At 34.5% G+C, this 23,138-nt stretch overlaps 1 protein-coding gene across 3 annotated transcripts; it reads right to left on the bottom strand.

The window, feature by feature from the left end:
• Positions 1 to 1,710: 1,710 nt before the first annotated feature.
• Positions 1,711 to 20,806, bottom strand: LOC131948884 (RAC-alpha serine/threonine-protein kinase). Of its 3 annotated transcripts, none has more exons than XM_059310597.1 (12): positions 20,684 to 20,806; positions 17,533 to 17,612; positions 17,113 to 17,238; positions 16,899 to 17,010; positions 16,313 to 16,409; positions 16,084 to 16,215; positions 15,747 to 15,812; positions 15,239 to 15,430; positions 14,775 to 14,903; positions 14,205 to 14,419; positions 13,691 to 13,778; positions 1,711 to 2,234 (listed from the first exon to the last, which is right to left on the bottom strand). In XM_059310597.1, the coding sequence occupies exons 2-12, from the start codon at positions 17,588 to 17,590 to the stop codon at positions 1,983 to 1,985; spliced, it is 1,467 nt and encodes a 488-aa protein (XP_059166580.1). In that variant the 5' UTR covers positions 17,591 to 17,612; positions 20,684 to 20,806; the 3' UTR covers positions 1,711 to 1,982. The 3 variants fall into 3 exon arrangements, with proteins under 3 accessions (XP_059166580.1, XP_059166587.1, XP_059166597.1); XM_059310604.1 differs by having other exon boundaries at positions 20,719 to 20,804; XM_059310614.1 differs by lacking the exon at positions 1,711 to 2,234 and adding an exon at positions 9,947 to 10,753 and having other exon boundaries at positions 20,684 to 20,795.
• Between the last annotated feature and the right edge of the window lie 2,332 nt (positions 20,807 to 23,138).

Raw genomic sequence — 23,138 nt, 5'->3', positions numbered from 1 at the left:
GTCAACAGCAGAGACTTAATTAATTAAACAATTATAGTTATATGTGCCTTTTGCTTCCAAGAGTAGAAATTCCTGGGCTTGTAAGAATAAGTTGATCTTTAAACAATAACTACTATAAGTTGATCCTAGCGCAAAGCTGCTTTAGAGAAATGTCAACAGATTTATGAACAACTTGAAGTGGAGAATAACCGGGCTATACAAAGTGATTTTGAAATCTTTGCCTCTCATGTTTATTCAAGGCAAATATGTCTAGCTCAAATATTTATTTTGTAGTCGATAAAAATATAATTGAACTGATAATAGACAAATAATGTTTTTAGAAACTATGAATAAATTATAAACTGATAAGTTTATAAAAGCCTTACATTAACTTTCTATACAAACATCACTAGTCAGTACCCTGACAAGTGTTTTCAAGCCTCATGTACAAGTACTCAATACAATGTAAGCAAACAACACTAAATGGGCTTCTAAACTTGTTGATATTATATGGGCTAAACCCACAGTTTTAAGCCTAAAAGCTGAAAATTACAACTCACTGTTGCAAGCTTAAAAGATAAAAATAAAAAATTACAATCTAAAATACATCCAAATAAAACATTAAATGTCTGTGTAAAAGCTATCTTGGAGATAAAGATCATTTTATTACATTCTAATACATTCTTATTCATTTTAGAATAACTTCTATTGTAAACAAAAAATATGAACAGATACATTTTTTAAGCTATGCTTGCGGTGTATAGGTAATTAGTGCCAGAGATTATAGATCTGCCACCAATATGAATCCTTATCAATCAGTGTTGAAAGAAATTAAAGTCCATTATATTGTGGTACATACATGCAACCAAATTAATAATAAACATTTAATAAAACAATGTGTGCTGATGAATAAGTTATTTTTTTTTACATACATTACTGTTAAACAATACATAAAAGTGTGAAAATAATTTGTGAAAATCTGAAGGACAATATAAATTATTTTCATCACATAAACTTTCCACTTTGTGTGAGGCACCTCTGTTCAGCAAAGACATGTTAAGCCTAGCTTGGTGTGCCAAGTTGGATAACTTGTAGTTTATACTGAGTTATCTAACCTGGCCAAGAAACAAGTTCACATCACCTCTCTGCAACATTTCCATACAGTAAAACAGTGCCTTTAGTAAAACCTAGGATCTGCAGGGCATATAACACACATGTTCAATCCAGGAATTTTTGTATGTATACATATTTATACATAATACATATAATTAGCTTACCTCTAATTAAAGCAGCAGCCAATCAGATCTACCATGTAGACCTAACATCACTGTACAAGTCTACATATTCACAAGTCTACCCCAAGTAGGAATATATTCAGCATTCATCACTATGATTACGATACCATTTAGCATACAGACCATTAATATTCATAGTCTAGTACCATATAAATTTCAATAGGTTCACCATTCCAGCTATGGGAATAAAAACCACCAAGGATTATATAAATAAGCTGAGCTCACCCAATACAACTGGTACAAACTGGAGATATAGCTAGAAACAAGTGTAAAGTTTGATTCAGTTTAAGGCGACTCCTTTCAGCTCTGACTCAAACTATCAAAGTTATTGTACATGTATCTTACATTTATACAAATATATTAACAATTTGACTAAAGGTGTTTGGGTATCAACATCCAAGTTGAGAACATCGTGTTATTAATTTTATTATTGCTATTATATGGGAAATTGACTTTTACATCTATATATAATGTACATTCTTTATCTTTCAACTGTTTTAAGTTATCTAAACCTGAACTGGGAGACAAAACAAAATTGTAAGTTGCAATTCTTATTATTAAATTAATACTGTAATATAATTTAATGTCTAAATTAGTTTAAAAAGTGATGATGAATTTAAACCATGGATGCATTAATTAAACTGCTAGCTAAGTTTTTGTACACATAAGAGGTATCTTTAATATATTATTACATTGGCTGTGTATCTCCTAGAACATTTCTGTTGGGCCATGCGCTGCAGCAGACGCGCTCAGGTAACTGGGGTGCCCGTAGCTGTTTCTACTTCCCTGATAGGAGAACTCGTCAAAGTAGGGCAGCTGTCCGTCTTCAGATATAGACTCCAGCCTGTTGCCCATAACGTGGGAGCCGGGGGTGAAGAGGACGGACTCTTGGGCAAACTCCTCGGGGATGTACTTGGTGTCCCACTCGTTCTCCACGTCAGGCTTCCAGGGTGGGCTTATCTAGGGCAATAAGATGGGCAGAGGGCAAAGTCACACAACATACAAGGTTGGATTTTTTAAAAAAAGTTTAACCTGTAGAGAGTTGTTAACGGATCAAACTTTTCTTTCTATCTGCTATGATGGGCAGAGGGCAAAGTCACACAACATACAAGGTTGGATTTTTTTTAAAAAGTTTAACCTGTAGAGAGTTGTTAACGGATCAAACTTTTCTCTCTATCTGCTATGATGGGCAAAGGGCAAAGTCACACAACATACAAGGTTGGATTTATTTTTTAAAAAGTTTAACCTGTAGAGGGTTGTTAACGGATCAAACTTTTTTCTTTCTATCTGCTATGATGGGCAGAGGGCAAAGTCACACAACATACAAGGTTGGATTTTTTTGTAAAAAGTTTAACCTGTAGAGGGTTGTTAACGGATCAAACTTTTTTCTCTCTACCTGTTATGAGATGGAAGGGGATGCAGCAGGAAGGGGGTGTGAGGTGAATTCTATATAATAGTTTCGCTGTCTGTCAAGAACGCTCTGTCTGACAAGAACGCTCTGTCTGACAAGAACGCTCTAGAGAAAACACAAGCAAAATAAAAACATGCACAGTAATTCGAAAAACGAAATATGACGTCGACACATTTAGCGTAGAGTAGAACATAATCTCAAACCAGAGAGTGCACACAGTAATGTAATGACGTCATTGGTTCTACATTGAAAAAAAGGAAATGTTGTCTAATCTAAATGGTTTGCGTGAAGATTTTCTTGCATACAATTCTTCGGGTAGGGGCGAAGCCCCACCCCCCGCGTAAGAACGTCTGAGCCCCCCCCCCCTCCCCAACTCAAAAGAAATTTCCTCATCGATACTCTATAATAAAATTACCGCCTAATTAATGTGTCTAATCTAAAAAGTGGTTTTCTTGCAATGGGACGGTAGACATGTTTTTTTTGGGGGGGGGGGGTGTGGAGGGGTGGGGGGGTGTGTGGGGGTGGGGGGGTGGTGTGTGGGGGGGTGGGTTGGTTTCAGTGTTTCTTTCAGACTTTTTCCTCCCCGGAGAGGGGTGGGGGTACTTGAAATTTTCGGGGGCGGGGGTAGAATTTTCTGGGAGGGGGCGGACACTGGAAAAAGTATATAATTATATTTCGTTGAATGGGACGGTAGACATGCTTTTTTGGGTGGTGGGGGTGGTGGAGGGGTGGGGAGGGGTGGGGTGGGGTGGGGGTGGTGTGGGGGGGGTGGGGGTGGTGTGTGGGGGGGGGGGGGTGGTGTGTGGGGGGGGTGGGTTGGTTTCAGTGTTTCTTTCAGACTTTTTCCTCCCCGGAGAGGGGTGGGGGTACTTGAAATTTTCGGGGGCGGGGGTAGAATTTTCTGGGAGGGGGCGGACACTGGAAAAAGTATATAATTATATTTCGTTGAATTGGACGGTAGCCATGTTTTTTTTTTTGGGGGGGTGGGGGGTGGGGGGCGGTGTGTGGAGGGGGTGGTGTGTGGGAGTGAGGGGTGGGGGTGGTGTGTGGTGTGTGGTGGGGGTGGGGGTGGTGTGGGGGGGTGGGGGGTAGGGTGGGGGTGGTGTGTGGGGGGGTGGGTTGGTTTTAGTTTAGAGAAAAGAGACAGCACTATCAGCCTAGCGCCCGTTGTACCCTTCCTCAACGGGCCATTTTTCTCGTACACTAATGTTTATTGACAAGTGGAAAGCTGGTATTACTGGTAAGTCTAGGACTTCAAATGTGGTTGACAGTGGTCCAATGGTGTCTGACATTGATGGAGTGGCGCTGCATAAACTCTACTTCATCTATGATAATGAGGCGAGGGTTAGGGGGAGAGAGCATGTTTTTTTTTTAAATTTAAGGAAAAAACAGGCCTTTAAATTGTAGATGGTGTGTCAATGTTTTAAGTAGATAATAGATAAACTAGAGCTCTAGGCAGACAATAGACAGACGACTACTCTAGAGCTCTGGGCGAACTCAAATATGACATATTAATCCCTTTTACAGTGTGATATGTTACTGAATGTCTGTATAAACTAATAAAATAGGTTATAAAAGAAAAAAAATCCATTAGAAAATGTATTAATATCACCAACAACATTGTTTGTTTATTCAAAAATAAAGTAAGTTAAAGTGAGGAATAAAATTTCTAATGACACTAGTAGCCAAGTGTTGGTTATTTTTTTAATCACTAGTGAATGGTTGATGAGTTTAAAATAGTTAAGTAATTGGATTTTCTAAAAGATTGTTTAAAAATTCAATGATAAACATTTGTTTACTGGTTATTTAAGCCATTTGATAAATTGTTTTATCAACTAGATCTTGTTTCCCTATTCTATTTAGAATTTTTAATTGTAAGGAGCTTCAAAATGAAATTAAGACAGGCTAGATGTAAACATGTTATTGAGTAATTTTAGCTTTTAGTTTCTTATTTTCTAGCTAATCAATTATTTTAAAGAAAAGTATTTAAAAAAAAAAAAAAAACTAAAAATAATAGATTTAAGAAAAATATTTCATGTTACATATGTTGATGGAAGGATGCTAGAGAAATCCACACACTAGAAGGAAAATAAATAGTAAATGTGACAGAAAGTAAAGCTAACAAAATTATAGGTAGGAAAAAAAAGAAATAAATTTTTTAAAAATATCAGCTAGAGGATTTTTAAATAAATAAAATTTTAAAATATTTTTTTTAAAAACAATCCTATTTAAATAAACTAATCTATACGCTTTACTGTTTGTATATCAAATATTTTAGCTTTTAATACATTTAATATATTGTTACACTATTTAGTTTGACTTGAAGTTGAACCTAGTATAATTATATCTGCAAAGGTACAGACATTTACCTAAACTATTTTGAAGTGTATAATTGGGTGTCTTACAGTTACAGACTGATAAACATAGGTCAATGACCTAGAATTTTAAATATAAATTGTATAGAAGCAGGTGAACCTAATTGTAAGCCATGTTATATTTTCCCTTCAACTATTCAAGTCATTTCATGTTTCAAACTTTATGGTGTGCTCAGTCTAATTATAAATTTTAAAAAAAGCTGCTGGCTCTAACTTTAAAAAAAAATTGATATGGTGTCAATAAACACAGTAATAGCTTAATGAAAAGTAATTAGCAGTGGTCTCAAAAGTGGTTTTGTTATAGCATAACCACACTTGGTTGATCAACAAAGAGTGATTGAATAAATTGTCTCCCCTTATTCTTCACTCACACAAGTAGATAACTCTAGCCATACAACCTTCACAGAGAACAAAATGAAGATACAAAAAAAAAAGCAGAGAGAACTAAAAAAACCAATGAATGTTGTCAACACATGAGTTTAATGTTAAGTGGGTGCACCATGATGGAGGGATGAGAGCAATACAACACAGCAGTGACTAGGTTCGACAGACCATCATTAACACAAGGGGGGAGAGCGGACAGCACATTTACTATGAGCTCATCATTGACAACACCAAGATTTAAACTTGAGAAGTAAAGAGAAGAAAAAAAAATGTATAAGCAGTGCCAAAGAAAGGATAAAGATTTCTTCCAGTAATTTCTATCACAGTACAATATTTTCTCTTAATATATGAAATTACTACATTTTCTTTAGGTACTACAAAACTCACTGTACATTGATCACAATCGTTAATGTTTAAAGTTTAATTATCTTTCACATTTTTCCCTTTTTCTTTCTTTACAATATCTAACACATTCTAGCTTGTAAACCTGAGTGTTCTATGCACAAATCTATGTTCATGCTAAACAAGATTTACATAATTTACAGGAACTAATTATTTTAAAAAAAAAATACATCAGATTTATGAACTTTATAAATATGCTTGAGAGAGAAAGCTAAAAAAAAAAAGAACCTTGGAACACTCAGTTTATTAGTGAAACTTGAAGGCACACAGTAGTAATTAAACGTTTCATTTCTTTTGTAGACGCATTTCTTGTTTCTCACTCTAGACGTCTTAAATTTACTTGACTTATATTTTTAAAACGTTTTCTTTAAATAACTGTTTTAATAAAGAATTAAAAAGCACAAAAGAAATTATTTTAAAAAAAATGAATGGACATGAGTTTTTGCACAAGCATTGCGTGTAATGATGTGGTGGTGTACCTGAGTTAAAAGTGAACACACTCTGAGCACACGCGTAACACAAGATCATTGACACATTCCTAGCACAATGATAGGACATGAGTATAAGATGATGCTAGCCACACAAGCAGCACATTGGTTAAGTCATGATGATGAACACAGTACAGAACAATTTATTAAAAACCATTCCATCGCTCTTTGTTTTTTTTTAAATTGGCCCCTCTTAGAGCTATTTCATAGGGCTCCTAAATGGTCATTTTAACTAGCTTTATTACAGCTTAGTAACGCTGTTTCTACAACCTCTATAGAGCTCACTAATGCTGTTTCTAAAGCATCTATACAACTATTTCCACTAATTAAACACAGCTGTTTTTTCTACAAGCTATATACAGCTATTTCTAAAATCTCTACACAGCTGTTTCTAAGGGCAAGGCTAATCACATACCTCACTACCTCTACCAATAATAATGTAAAAAAATGGAAATGACATACATCATAAAGCCAGTACAAAATGTAATGTGATTAATTTTCTTTATAAAAAAATCAGATCTAAAATCTGATATCTGTTCAGGTGGGTTCAGGGAGGGTGAAGGTTGGTTTGACATATCATAACATTCACCTGACGTGGGAATGAAGTGTCATGGTGTCACATGACAAGGTGGTAGTGGGAGGTCAAGTTATTCACAAGACAGTGCGGGAGTGAGGTGTCAGGGTGTCACATGAGAAGATGAGAGTGTGAGTTCTTCACCTGACATACTGGGGGGGAAGTGAGAGGTCATGAGGTCCACCTGATGTGTATGAGCAAAAAATGATACGCAAAACTACATACGTCTCCTCAATAAAAGGTAAATACAAAAAAAAAACACCAGTAAAATAAAAGATGCCTTCATGATATTGATCTCCTAGGCAACACACATTTCTCCCAGTTAAGTCAAAAGCTGTCTGTTGCCTCAAAAATGAATAAAGTCCCAAGCACGTCATCAATTAAAAAACATTCATTACAATTGCCTACAGAAGCAAATACAACCATGATTTATCATTAATTATTGCCGCACTTGACAACAAAAAAGCAAAAGAAAGAAACTCCAGTGACATGTTACATTTCCACAACTAGAAGAAAAAAAATTCTGTGAAGAGTGATACAAGGCAAAGTTTAAGAAATGCTTACAAGGTTATAAATGCAGTAAACACCAAAAATATCATTGTAACAAGAGAGGGAACAAGTGTAAGAATAGAGAAACAGAGTAGCTTCCCTTGAATTGCCAGTGCTGAATAGTCTTCTGTAAACAATTTTTGTCTCATAGCAACAGACTAGATCCAAAGCAAGAAAGTTCATTGATAATGATACAAAAATGTTAGAAAAATGTGTGCAGTGAGGAGTATATTTTGTTTTTAACACTGTTAGAATAAAAAGCTTGTGAAAAATGGACTGCAACAGCCTACAGTCAAATGGCAAAGATAAAATGTGAATGGGGAAAAAAAATCTTAATACAAATATGTACAATTTTAGAAAAGGTAAAGAAAAAATATAACTACACAAGGAAATCAACTAGAAACTACAAGGACTTTTTAAAAAATATTACAAACAATACAGCCTGGATAGACAGTTGATTAACAACACAAAAATGTTCCAAGCAATTAAGTTTGTCTTGTTAATTAACAATACATTTTATTTTTCCAAAAAAAAAAAAAAAAAAGGTTAGCCTAATTAATTAACAGAGACAGCTATTAACCCTGCATGTAAGATGCAGACTCAGGTAAATAAAGTAGACAAAGGTCAAGGCCAAGATAGCTACCACATATGTACAGTGCAGGACTGTCTACTTTAAGGACAAAAAAAAATAATTTTCTTTTTAAAGATTAATTCATATCACGTGTTAAATTTAAAAATATTGTTATCATTACCAAAATTCATCAGCATACATGGTGTGCTTATTTAAATATTAAATTGACAACTTATGATCACATCTAATTAAAAAAAACTACACCAGATTCTAGACAAAACCTAATTATTTTTTTATTTACCAAAATATTATACTACAATTATATTTTAGTCTATAAAAATTCTTTATTTCAGCAAATCAAGATGGCCCACTATTTCCATTTACGTTAACAAATTCAAAGTTTAGAAGCCAATGTTACTTGTCTTTTTAAAAAAAAAAAATTTCCAATGCTTTTGAAAAATTAGTTTTTTTAGGAAGGCAAATCATGCTTCAGCACAAACATAAAACTGTAACTTGTGTCAAAATTAATGGGGAAAGTGTACAAGTAGGCAGCTCTGAGTGTACTTATGTCCATCCACACTGACCATTGATGATGTAGATCAACAATAGCCACTACAGATATACATTAATGAATGTACATTGCACTGACCACTAAAAAAAATTAACAGGTAAATCAAAGCTAGAAAAAAAATTAAGATAATGTAACAAAGCATGAAAACATTGCTTTAAAGAAAAACAAAGATGTGTAAAGTTATAAGATTTTTTTGTTAGTTTATTTACTTGTAGCTGTACCAACAAGTACTTTATACATTTGTATGAACAGGTCTTGAATTATACATATAGAACACATGTTTATACTGAGAGACTGATGAAAAGGTAAACACATAATTTGTCTCCTTCTGTAAGCTGTGATAGACTAAGGACTTAAACACCAATGATGCACCCTAAATAAAATGTAAGCATTGCCAGATTTTTTACTTGTAAAATGTCATGTACATCAAAATGTCTCCAGTCTAATTTTATCAAGTTGTTTCCTGAAGTCTTGACAAAAATGCACACAGCAATAACTAAAGAACACAAAGAAAAACAACAAACAGATCTAAAGAAAAAGTCTACAGTAAAACAGTCAAGGACTTGGCAATAGGGAACATAAAACTTGTGAGCAGATCAGTCTCAGGCTAGCTGACAGCCAAGCTTGGAACATTTTCATTAGTCGTATTGTATTTTACTAGTCCTAGCTGCATGCTACCTAATCATAGCCTATAGCGGGACACTACCCATCATACCAAACTAATTAGTCACAAACTTATCACACCTAAATAGTTGGACACTAACTAACTAGTTAGCCACGATCTTATCACACATACCACGATCTTTTCACACCTAACTAGCTAGCCACAATCTTATCATAACTAACTAGTTAGCCATGGTTTTATCAAATTTAAATAGCTGGACACTAACTCATCACACCAAAGTACTAACTAGCTGGACATTATCTTACCATACCTAGCTGCCAATTAAAAAAAAACATGATCAATATTAACTAGTTAGCTGTGAATCAATAAATTCTAACTTTGGCCCAACAAGTTGATCAAGTCTAACCAAACAATATTCAGAATGTTAAAGTAATGAAACTTGATATAAAAAGATGTCATTAAGATGAAATGGTGACACAAAAAATTGTCAATAAGATGTGTGCTGGCTTATATAAGCTACCCTGTAGTACAATTTTCAAATAGATAAAGACAAAATGATCCAATGTAAAAAAAAAAAAAATTGGAGAAACTCTGTACACTTGTAGTGACAACAATAGAGCCAGCTGGTACAAGACACACATACCCATCAATGTCTGCATATTCTATGTATATAGTTTTAGCAGTGGCTAACTTCAGTGTGAGTCAAATGTAAAAAAAACGTGTGTGCCTGCCTCAGCTAAGATCTACAGAACACATGAACTGACACAAGTACAACCAAGAAGGACAATGTCAATTCACCCAAACCTTGGTATCAAAACATTTCACCTCACACTGAATCTACAGACAGACCAGCTAGACCCTGAGACATTAACTTAACACCCTTATTCCATTGAGTCCAAAGGTTTGTTAAACCAACAACCTTACTTTTTCTATGTGGAAGAAGGCAAAGCCAAACAAACGAACCCACATTTTTCAGCTTACAATTCCTAATTCAATTCACTCAAAGATTTCATTTCACTGAAGAAATATTAACAAAAGCTTTTAAAAATTAATTCTCATGCCCAAGTGCTCCCCTGTTTCAAATACCTCTTTGAAGCATTCAGCGCTTTATACATTATTACCATCCAGATAATTATATGGGGAGTTGAAATAGAAACTATTTTGAGCTTAACAAGAGCTAGAGTCAGCCAAACAGAAGATTGAGCTGAGCTAACTTGGGTGTGACCCCGGGGCAGGTAACAGTCAGAGAGTGGAGCCAACATTTCAGAGGTTCCGAGCTATTTTCAGAGGTTCCATGTTGTTTCGTAGCTCATGCGCGTGGCAGTGGGAAAGCTGTTCCTGTTGCCGTGGTAGGAGAACTGATCAAAGTAGGGCAGGGTCTCCATCTCCTCGGCAATGGGGACCAGGGCCTGCTGCTGGGACCCCACCCCCACCGGTGGCGTGATGTTGACAGCCTCCCCTGTGAAGACCTCGTCAAAGTAGCGGGTGTCAGTTTCTGATGTCACTTGGGGTTTGAAGGGTGGGGTGATCTGGTGGGTGTCCAGGTGATAAAAAACAAGAGTTTCCAAATTTCCGAAAAAATGTGTTTTATGATGAAAAGATGAAGATGTTAACAGAATAGGGTCTCATTAGTGTTCATTACTGCTGTTAATTTTAGGATTTTACAACAAAAAAATAAATTGTGGCACAGTTTATATTATATATTTGAACACACAGCTTTTGGATGTAAGTTTTTTTCAGACATGCACAGCAATTTTACAGCAAGGAATTAAATGTTGCCTACAAGATTGGCAGTAGTGAAACAAAGCAAAAAATGAATGACAATCATGAGACCCTATGAACTAGAAAAATAAGGATGAGTGGAAGGGGGGGGGGGGGGGGAGACATGGTGTAATCAATAGAACAAGAAGGAGGTCCTTAGATAAAATATGCATGGGGGTTCTGTGTTCTTAAGAGTGGTGAGAGAAAGAGGGAGGGTTGCTTGAATTTAAGGACAAAATTCTAAAAACTTAATTAAACTTAATTAAAAACTCCATACAATAATGCTAATTTTTGTTATACAATATATTTTATATATATCTATCAATTTTAAGACATATTTAAAGTGGGATGAGAACAAAAGTTATGACTTTACACTTCATCAAATCAGTTGATAAACTAGCTAAAGCTACGGGAATCATTCATGAGTTGAAGGGGCTACCAAAATTTAAAAAATATTACAACAACAATGTATGAGAAAATAAAACAAGTTGTGAAAAGACATTACAATCTAAAAAAAAAACGTTTAGTGCTTAAAATTTAGAAGGAATATCTGGATGTTGTGGTGTATCAGCCTCACTACGACAGAAGCCATTTTCAATAGGGACAACAATTTTTTATCTCCCAGTGTCATGACTACTTTGGAAGAGTGATTGTATCAAGTTAAAGGAAAATATATTTCTGTCATTTGAGAGCTAAAAAACTGAAGGTACATGTTTATTTTGTTAATTTAACACCTAAAACAACCTACAATTAAATTACACTTGTCGTTGTTCTACCGGGGGGGGGGGGGAATAAATTACCATGTGGGGAAATTGACAGGCTAGATCAAAATTAAAGAGCTTTTAAAGCTTGTTAATCTTTTAGCTATCAACACTCAAAAAAATCTTTTGAATGTTGTGACTTTAGTAAACAGCAATCCAACAACAACCACAAACTTACAAACCAAGCAGAAAAAAAAAAGTTTCCCTCCTAAATATAAACACATAAAAATGATTCCATCCTAGCAAAAATCAATGATGCCCATTAAAAGTGTGAACTTTGACCTCTAGAGGTTCAGATACATTGATCGAGGTATACTGAGACAATAAACAACATTCTGCTTAAATAATTTATAAAAGTGCCGGAGAAGGCAGAGAGACTAAGCTTATTATAGCTATGTAAATAATGACAATCTAGGGTGTGTTAGTGACAAGTTATGAGAACCACTGGCACATGATTTGCTAATGATGAGTAGAGATTTGCTTCAGGGTATGTGTGAGTGAAGTAACAACAGAATCCCTAGACCATGATGTAAAGGTTAACTAATGAAACATTCAATAGAGGAAATGTCAACATGCCCAGCTGAATGCTACACTAAAGGTGACATCTGTCATCATCTGACTCACTAAAACTGAATACTTTTTTCTTCTCTACTTAAGTGTCAAAATGAAATCAAACTATTGGACATTTAGATGTTAATGTTTTGTTTTCAATTCACCTTTTAAAATTGAAAAAAAAAAACCTCTAAAACCCAATAACCCAAAATTAGAGGATTTAGCCTGATTAATTGCTTATTTTATGGTGAAACTTTGTTCATGGATTCAATTAATTATTAATATTTCCTAACTAGGAAGCTCTCTAGTTGAAAAAAAATCCTTGAATTTTTTTTTTCTTAATGCTTAGATAAAAGGAGAAAAGCATAGAGGTGATGGTAGAGATAGAAATAGACACATATTTAGATTTATATCAGACTTAATTTGTAGCTTAATAGAATTTATAGGAAGGAGTCAATAGCTATGTATGAAATCTGGTTCTAAATATAAAAGAAAGACGGAAAACAATGTTCTCCAATACGTTCATTCTAATTGTGCTAAAATAACACAGAAAAAAGTTATAGTGCTTTTTAAATTCCACTAAATCAGGATTTAACATACTATAGGGCTAGATTGAAATGGCTTTAATTAGTAAATGGTGGGTGTGTATCAGACCAGATGTTTTACCCATCACAGTGTGGACAAGTAAACCTAATTAAAGCCAAGGGAGGGGTGTATTAGACACTGGACACTGATCAGTTTTAGGACAAATCAAGTTAATTTAGGGGAGGTGACATTGGTCAGAATTTTTTTGGAAATGTCATGTTAATTAAAGCTAAGAAGGGGAGCATGGTAAGCTGGACACTGGTTAGAACATTTTTAAAGTTTTATTCTATGGTTAAATTAACTATTTTAGTTCAAGGTTATTACTCGAACACATGAGAAATTTTATTTAAAACTTTTGTAAGTTAAATAAGTATAGAATTTCAGTCATAAAATAGCATTTGTAACTCGTGTTGCAATTTGTTAATTCCCATTTTTTTTAGTATGCCTATCTTTTTATATTTAAACAACTAAATATGCAATGAAAAAGATTAGAGTATTGGTGGAATTTTTTAAAATTCTCAATTTGAAATTATATTTTAGAAAATAGTGAGGGGACATTTCTTCCATTAAAAAGGTTAAAAGATTATCTGTAAAAGTGTACTTTAAACCCTAATAGCATTACATTTTTTAAACAAAAAGATGAAACTAATATTTGAATTTTAAAACTATATTTTTATCATGCATCCTTAAAAATACTACTGGCAAAAGAAAGGAAACAAAGTGAAAAGGCCCACACAGGTACAAAGTGTGATTATGAAGCAATGTAAAATAAAAAGTCTAAGCTACAAAACAGCTATGTGTAATCACCTTTTTGGCCACTAGATCTTCCCAGTTGATTGAAGCAAAGAACGGATGACTTTTGATTTCTGCTACGTCTGCTGCCCCTCCACCAAGCCTGAAAAGAAATAGGCAAACAATGTTAACACTACCTACACATCTTGCAAGCATGTCAACTTTTTAAACACAAGTTTGATTACTAACACATGTTAAGTCTTGATCATGTTTTTTTTTCTAAAATAATTAATAAATAAAATTTACAATGAATGGAAATATATAAAATATTCTCAAGAAAATGAATACAAGAGAACACTGATTTTCTAAAAAAAATTCTTACAATAAATTATATTTATAACAGTCATATTCAGTATTTTCAGACATAAAAGGCAAGTTTTTAACGCAGGAAAATCTAAAGTCAAAGTTTGTCTTAACTTGCCTGGTGTCAAATTAAGGACTAGTGTTTAACCTAACTCAATATCTTGGATAAATAGGGTGAGGGGGTTGTATCGTCTTATGTTAAAGTAAAGTTTAAAAAATCTCTTGCCTCTGTTTGGGTTTCTTGGCCAACAGTCCACTGAGTAAACTTTTGGCCTCCTCTGAGAGATTTCTGGGAAATTTGACGTGCTGCAGGAGAATCAGCTCAAACAACACATCATGGTCTTTGTTGTAGAAGGGCAGGCGGCCACACATCATTTCATACATCACCACCCCCGTACCCCACCAGTCCACTGCTCGACCATAGTCATTATCCTCCAGCACCTGAACGTTCAAACAAAAAACACATCACCACCAATGATACCCATAATGCAGCTAATCTATATATCCTAAACCTTCTTTGTTTTCTGAAAACATGGATATGACTAATCAAAAAGTACCAAAACAAGTCAAGTGACCAATTTCAAATGGTCTAAGAGGTCTACTAGGATACTACATTTATAAACAACAGGTTTGAGCATAAGCAACGGTTAAAAAAATGGAAAAAAAATATTTCAAAACACCAAATGAACAATTACTCAGTAGCAGAAACTGTAAGTACAAATAAAACTGATCTATATATAAATGTACAGATAATCTGTAGAGTGGTAAGCTGGTAACATCTATCACTAAGGTGTACCTCAGGTGCCAGATACTCTGGTGTGCCGCAGAATGTGTTTGTGCTTGCACCAAAAAACATTTCTTCTTTACACAGCCCAAAGTCTGCAATTTTTATATGGCCATCTTTATCCAACAAAAGATTTTCCAACTGAAAAATATAAAAAAGTTTTTAACTACAAAATAGACCTTGAACTTACTTTGCACAGCTAAAAAAATAAAATGAATATTTAACAATTTTCTAATTTGCAATGTTAGAATAGCTTTGTGCAATATTTAGGAGTGAAATAAAATGATTTTAAAGTCCAAAATAGATTGTACCCAAAACACTAATCACCTATGTTTTAATTCTACATTTGACTCTTAGTTTTATTATTTCCAAGAGAATTCCTACCAAACAATTTTTTTTAAATTCTGGGTTTTTAACAACTTATAAATCATTAATTAAGAAAAGCACTGCCATAACAGTAAAACCCCAAAACTTACTTTTAAATCCCTGTATACAATATTATTTTCATGTAAATAACCAAGCGCAGAAACAATTTCTGCACCATAAAACTTTGTCCTCTCTTCAGAAAAGACCCTCTCTCTAGACAAATGAAAGAAGAGTTCTCCCCCATTGACATATTCCATGACAAAACAAAGCCTGTCTGCTGTTTGGAATGAATATTTTAGTTGCTGAAAGTAAAGGAAAAATAAATGATGTGCTCAGTATAAGAATAAGTCAGAGTGTTAAATTACAAAATCACAATATTATCTCCATTAGTCAATACTTAAAAATAGCCTTGAAAAAACATCAAGCTTGCATTTCTTCTATGGAAGTCAACTTTATAAAAATATTCAAATCAAGTATAAAATTAAGGTCAAGTATAAAAAATTAAAATAACATTGTTACACTTTTAACTGAAAGTGTTCATGAATTTTAAAAATATTAATGAATCACTGAAATTTTTAGATAAAAAAAACCTGTATCATAGCAAAAAGAAAAGCTTACTGTGAGAAAGGGATGGTTTGTGGTCTGTAGCACTCTGTTTTCTGTTAGTGTATGTGCTACTTCATCCTGGAATAAATACATTCAATTAGATGGTTGTACATATACATACATAGCAATCTGCTATAGTGATACATGGTACCATAAGGTCAGTCATTTCTTATATAGCTATTTTTAAGCTGTACAGATTTAACATGCATTTATACTAAACCATTTTGAAAAAGAATGACAACTATGACTATTTCAAATAGTCTTAACAAAAACTAGCAGTTGAATGTGGTTGAAGAGCTATCAGCTTATCAGAAATTTTTTTAAATTTAAAAAATCACTGCATACTTACTTTGGCAATAATGACAGCTTTTTTAAGTATCTTGATAGCATACAGTTGGTTTGTGGCTTTTTCTTTACACATGATCACCTTCCCAAATGTTCCTTTGCCAAGCACTTTCAAGAAGTCAAAGTCATCCAAAGACTAGGTGAAGAAAAAGAAACTCAGTCAACCAACTGCTGACACATTTTATGGTAACTTGTTATAAAAATAGAATTTCTTTAATGAATAATTAGCTCACCACTTTCTTCTTGTGTTCAATAATGTTAGTGGTTGGGGCTTCTTCAGTTACTTTCAGTGTATCTGAGACAGACCCTATGGCCTGGATCCACTCATCCCTGTGAGGTAAAAAAACAAAGGATGTTACACTACCGCACAAGGAATGTAATTGTGTAAAAGAAAAAAACTCATATTTTTTCAAATAATTAACAGATCACACTGATACAGAATGTTTGTGTGAGATTTAAAAACAAACAAAAGTAATGACATATCTATGGACAAGCAGTTCTCTTTATTTTTATGGCTGAAGTAAGAATAGAAGGATAGATCAGCAATGGGTGAGGGAAGACATGTAGTTTGGAGACTAGTATCTTTTACCCAAAATTTTATGTCATAACTACCAAATACTTTTTTTTATTGCATTAACTACATTGTCCAATGTGTCAATCAAAACCCATTTGATTCTCGGATGAATGGCATTTCAAATATGGCAGGTTTTAACATATTTGGTATTACCTGATTTTTGAAAAATGATTCCCGAAACGTTGAACAAATACAAAGTAAAAAATAAATTATGGATAATTTTGATAGGAAGCATAGTATTGTACCTTTCATTAACAGATTCAACGCAAAACATTCGCTCTACTTCTGTAGCCCATTGCCAGCATCTGATGATAAATGTGTGAGGTCTGGGTCGTTCTACTTTCATTAGCTGACAATCTGTAAGAGAGTAGAGGACACAAATAGATACTTTACACATTTACAAACTGTTTTAAATGAATCAATCTAGACAATGTGTGAATGACAGTAAAACACTGATACCTTTTACAGAAAACTTGTTAAGTGGGTCTTGCAAGTCATTGAGTTCAGGTCTAGATCGGAAGCCTTCAAAAGAGCCATCTTTTCTAAGAATGAAGTATCGCTTTCTCCAATTTTTTATGTGCTCACCTAAATTCAGAATCAAACTTGTAAAGACTCCATCCAAGTGAAAACATTGTATTTATACACTGCCGGTATCAAAGCGATTGAAGTAAATCCAAAAAGACAAATATTTTATATGCTGAAATATGCAACTTGTTCAATGTTGCTTATGTTATTCAAATTTTTAAAATTAGCAACAATTTTGTTGCTCATACATATCAAATAGATGACATTTATTATTGCTAAACTGCAATGTCAACAAATTATGAATTCTGAGTATTGCATATTTTTTAAACATAGAATTTGAAAATAAATGTATACCTCTCTTCCACAAATAGCCTTCTTTAACAATATCAATAGGGTCCACCTCGGTATTCATGGTGAACTATACTTTTTGTCACCTGATAAATGATACAAATCAATAGAAAATCATACAATAACAAAATATAACTCACTCTATAGTAATAACATCTCACAAAGCCAAGTGTCAAGAGTAGTCAAAGAGAGAGTTTAACTAAGCAGGTTTAGTAAATATATATTCTGCTTTATATCTTCCAGTCTTAAATTGCCTCTACTGATATCTATTGAATGGTGTGTGTCACTTAAGTAAACTATGAAACATCACTGATTTATGGTTAACAAATCAATTATGTCTAGGTTCTAATTTGAATGCTAAAGATTGGTTGGATATGAACATGTGTAAATCACCAACAGGTGTTGGTAAAATATGAGAAGCAAAACTTTAAGTATCAAAGTACAACGTCTGAGAAATGTTTACAACATCATAAGTATGCTTCATCACTAGAAGTGGTTGATAAGTGATATCTTCTGCTTTCTATTTTATTCTGCCAAATTTGAACACCTCCTTGCAGTTTTTTAGTTTAGTTTGTATGTTTGTTGCTGCTGACAATTTTTGAACATATTTTTAGTCAAAAGAATCTAATTTTGAGATTGCATGTTTTAAATAAGAAATAACATCCATAGGCACTTGTTTCTATTATAAGACATGGTGACATTTCTATATGTGTGTAAATATTGTTTAACAGTGACTAAAGATGGCAGAAAACTGAAAACAGCAGAATGGAGGGAGACTATGTAACTTTTAAAATGCCCCACATGGAGTAAAGAGGGTCAAGTCCTAAAGGAGATAATAAAAAGGTCTTTACACTTTTACTCTTGTATACCATGTGTTGTTCAGATATTATGGTCTTGAATTAAAAGTTGAATAAAACATCCAAATAATATAGAATCTAGTGGCCAAAACCTGGCAACCTGTAAGCAGCAATGAAAGTCTGCAAGCATGTAAGATTCTAGATGAGTATCTTATTTCTGAGAGGCCTTGAGACACTACAGCTGCAGCTTTTTTCATGAATGAACCAGAATGATAGTAATAATAAATAATTATATAATAACACAGTGACTACAAAGAAAAAACAGTTAAGTAAGTGAGGGATTACTGAATTGTGTGGAATACAGTCTAAGAATTAGAATAAGAATCGGGTGATGTTAATATTTATTATTTAGTCTAATAGGCCCTAATAATTTGTAATTATGTGTAGTGAACTGTAGTGTAAGTGTGATCATCTGTAGTGTCAAAACTACTCAAGTGAAGTGTTCTGTACTCTGAACAGTAACAGTAGGGTTGTCGGCATCCGCCGAGTTCGCGGTAAAAACATGACCCGAAATCGCCCATTACTTTCTGATACCGGACACACGAGATTTGGTTTTGCATACTAATAAGTTTTTAATTTATGGTAATTAATTAAGTTTAAAAGGTCATTTCCTAAGGTTAATTAAAAAATAGAGTGGTTGTCCCTTAGTTTTAATGGCTTTGCGACCTGATTGCATGCTGTCTCTGCTTTGGTCTTCCCTCTGTATCAAGGTTAGTTTCAAATACGTTGGAATCTCGATTTTTTAAAAGATTCCTCTAGATGAGAGTAGATTACTGATCAGACATATCTTAAGTAATTGGAAATGAAATTTGTTTTTGAATATTTTGACTCCCACATTAGTTATACCCCTCCGAAGGTAGTCACTGTATGTAGGTCACGCTGCCACCATTGTTATATTTTTTCATCCCGATCTTCCTGCTTTAAGTTTGATCAACTAATAACAGCATTCTTATGGCATGTGCAAACAAATCTAATTTTTTATTTCAAAATATATTTACATACCCATCTTTAATTTTTTCAGCTCTAGTTCTAGTTTTGCAGAATATGTTTTTCCTAAAAATCCAATTTTGTCAGACTAGACTCTAGACTGACAAGAGTCAGACCTAGATCTAGGTTACCTGTCTGTTGCTATACACTAGCATTGTGCTAACTGTAATTTTAAGTATTCAAGTTCTACTTACCCTTAGATATAGTTATATGCTGAAAATCAGAATCCATACACAATTCACACATAAAAACATTGATCTGATAACTTCATTTCACTTATTACAAAATAGCTTTTATATGGACTCTACTTCACCTGCCCAAAATAACAAGGCAGTTATAGACACATTACAGTGTTCAAGTCATTTACTTTAGATTTCTGACTATGGAGTTCTTTCATTCACTGTATTTATATAAAATATTGCTTTAGAAACATTTTCATATTTGCGCAGCAGTTTTATAACAAAATGGCTTAAAGATGGACTCTACTTCACCTGCCCAAAATAATGAGGCAATTATATGCACATAACAGTGTTCAAGTCATTTACTTTAGATTTCTTTGTAGTTCTTTCATTTGCTGTATTTATATAAAATATGGCTTTAGAAACATTTTCATATTTGCGCAGCACAGTTTTTTGGGGTTATGGGTGGAAGCCAACACAAAAATATAAGTTCTGTATTATTTTTATTAATTTCAACAGCATTTACAAGTTCTATATATCATTCTAGTTAAACTCTGCAAATATGAACAAAATACAACTGCAAGTAAAATAACTATGCTCAATTTATTCAGGTATACCATGACTTGTCACAATTGGCCAATGCAAAAGCAAGGGGATTCCACCCCTCAGAAAAAAATTCGCCAAAAAAAAACTATTTGAGCTAGACAGAAAATCTTTTTTGTTTTGTTTTCATATAGTTGAGCTCTACAAGAATATGTAATTTTTATTTTTATATGATGATTAGTGTTTTTTTACCTAAATCCCTAGTAACAGAGTAGTGAACTGTAGTGTGTAGGCTTAAATAATTGTCTATCAGTAAGCGTTAATTCTACACATTGTTACTGTTGATTCCAAATGTGATCAGCTAGCTTTGGTTTAATTAATCAGCAAGTCAATTCATTATAATTATTTTATTTTCAATGATGAACACTGCACTCCAATCACTCCAACCAAAATCTCGCCATCAGCAGCCAAAATGACTGAACAAAAAAACAAATTAACCTAGTTTGGGCAGCATATGTTTCAATGCTTTATAGTCGATCGTAAAATGTTACAAAATAGCTGTTATAAAAATAACTTTATAAACAATGTTACCGTATTAGCTCCGTTTTAATGGGTACAATATTTACTTGATTTTTCATTTAGAAATCCTGGCTGTAGTAAACAAACAGGAAATATAGTTTCTTAGTCTCGCAGTTTCTCATTCTCGTTCTTGACCCTAAAACCCCGGATGAAATCCTCCTCCGCTCTTTAGGTTAGAAGTAGGCCAAAGGAATTTGGATCACGCATTCTTTAGTTATCTTACCTACCGATTCCGCAAGACATTAGTTTGAGGGGGAAGCGTGAGGGCCGAGAGGGGGGGGGGGGGGAGAGGGGGGATTGACAGGATACTATAAATTCTGTCTGTCAGTGACTAGAAATTGTATACGGGCTATGTCATTTCCTTACACATAACTGCGTATATATTAGCAAATCCTCACCCAAAAAAAGGTTGTTCAGGAAGAGACAGTGGGGTATGCAGGTTACTTGGTATTGGGAGCGGCGCTAGCTTATATATATATATATATATATATATATATATATATATATAATATATATATATATATATATATATATATATATATATATATATATATATATATATATATATATATATATATATATATATATATATATATATATATATATATATATATGGGATAGTGGGATCTTGTCCAGATAAGCTCTGCGACTTATTCAAAAAGTACACCGGCAAAAAGTTAAGCCCCGCCACTTTTTACCAGCTCCAATGGACCTTTCCACGAATTAGCGTCCACGTCACGTGATCAATAGTCGCGGAGCCCCCCCCCCCCCCCCCCCCCCCCCCCCGAAGAAATGCCTGGAAGAAACTCTGGGTACGAATCTACTTTACTTGCCCTTTTGATTTATGTTAACACGCGATTTTATTTTTACAAAATTAGCTATACATTTTGAAAAGCTTCAAATCTATGGGCAAACAAAGGCAGGCAGAAGAAAACATGGGAAGACGTCATCAGACGTGTTTAACATTGGGAAGGAATGGAGGAAGATGATTTTAAGGACACTAAAATTGTGGCGCACTTGCCAATGACATTTAGGGATTTCGCTGAGCGAATAAAACTGACAATAATCTTTTCAGAATATGCCAAATGTTTTTCTTAGGGTAGGAATCGCGAGCATTCTATCTCTTTAAATAAAAGTTCTGCAAAGAAAAAGATCTGGAAGGCATCTGGAAGGAAAGTAGTGATGTGTCGGGGACGGGGACAGTGGGGTCGGATGGTAGAGACTGCAAACCCGAAACTCTCGAGGCTCGATTCTATTGGACGTCCCTAAGTCCACCCAGCTCTGACGGGTACCACTTTTTTCCAGACTTTTTTCTCCGGGGGTGCACTTGAAATTTTCGGGGTGGGGGGGGGGGGCGGACAACTATTTCCGGGGGGGCGGACACTGTCAAAAGTATATATTTCCTATATAAATTCCAATTCGTTCGGGGGGCGGTAGACTTTCTTCGGGGGGGGGGGGGGGGGGGGGGGGCGGGGGGGGGGGGGGGGGGGGCCTGGAAGAAACTCCACTAACGTTAAGGAAACCAAGGCTTCTAGGCACAGTGCTGACCACGACTATTCAAGGTATGCCGAGAACTTCGAAACAGATTAACTCTGCTTCACCTGCCAATTATGTCTTGGGCACGAACGAGAAAAGATGATGATGAGTCAGAATTCGGCAAAGACGACTTATTTTTATCAACCCGAAAACAATCTTCCTGGCTACTTTTGTTCTCCGCCTTTGTCTGGATTTGTCTTATCTATTCAGCTCACCCTTGGCTAAGCTAGTGACGCTTTTCATTTACAATACATCCCGTATCCAACAGCATATTAAAAAAACAAACAGAAAAAAAAAAAAAAAACAGGTAAATAGTGCCAGTCATGTCGTAAATCCGCACATTCAAACTGTCAAAAGTTCAATACCCACGCCGACCACAAGATAGGCGCCTTCGTGAATTAACAGTTTTGGACAGATGCCGATTTTGAGACAGGAGCTTTCATTAGCCAACAGTGAGATTCAAACATCGACAAGATATAGGCGTAGGCGCCTTCATTAACCAGCAGTTACTACAGAAACTGACTCTAAGTTAGACGCCTTCCGTTTCACTTACAACAATTTAGTTATTCCTTAAACGATTTTTTCTTGCTTGTTTTAAATTAATTTGTATTTCCCAATTTTCCCTTAATAACTTGTAACTGTACTAAAATTTTGTTTTGATACAATTTTTTTTCTGGAAAGGTACAATTGTTAAAAAAAATACTAGCAGGGGAGCAGCCACCCCCCCCCCCTGTACACATCACTGGATACGCCACTAGTTAGGGGCTTATAAACTACACTATATTTTGAAATCAGGAATCAGAGAAGGGGTCAATTTGTCTTTAAAATTGTGACACCATATAAAAATACGACCTTCAAAAGAGCCCCCCCCCCCCCCCCCGAAGAGAGGTCAGGAAGAAACTCTGGTCATAGGTGTTGGGATATATTTGGG

The sequence above is a fragment of the Physella acuta genome, unplaced genomic scaffold, assembly GCF_028476545.2.
Source record: "Physella acuta isolate Inbredline_101_S28 unplaced genomic scaffold, ASM2847654v3 ptg000060l, whole genome shotgun sequence".
Classification (NCBI taxonomy): domain Eukaryota; kingdom Metazoa; phylum Mollusca; class Gastropoda; family Physidae; genus Physella; species Physella acuta.
This window is presented reverse-complemented; position numbering and strand designations above follow the sequence as displayed.

Coding starts and splice junctions, on each gene's coding strand:
- LOC131948884 (XM_059310597.1), bottom strand. CDS start 17,590: ATGAATACCGAGGTGGACCCTATTGATATTGTTAAAGAAGGCTATTTG. Junction 15,431..15,746: donor CAAACCATCCCTTTCTCACA/GTAAGCTTTTCT, acceptor CTTTACTTTCAG/CAACTAAAATATTCATTCCA. Junction 14,904..15,238: donor TTGTATACAGGGATTTAAAA/GTAAGTTTTGGG, acceptor TATATTTTTCAG/TTGGAAAATCTTTTGTTGGA.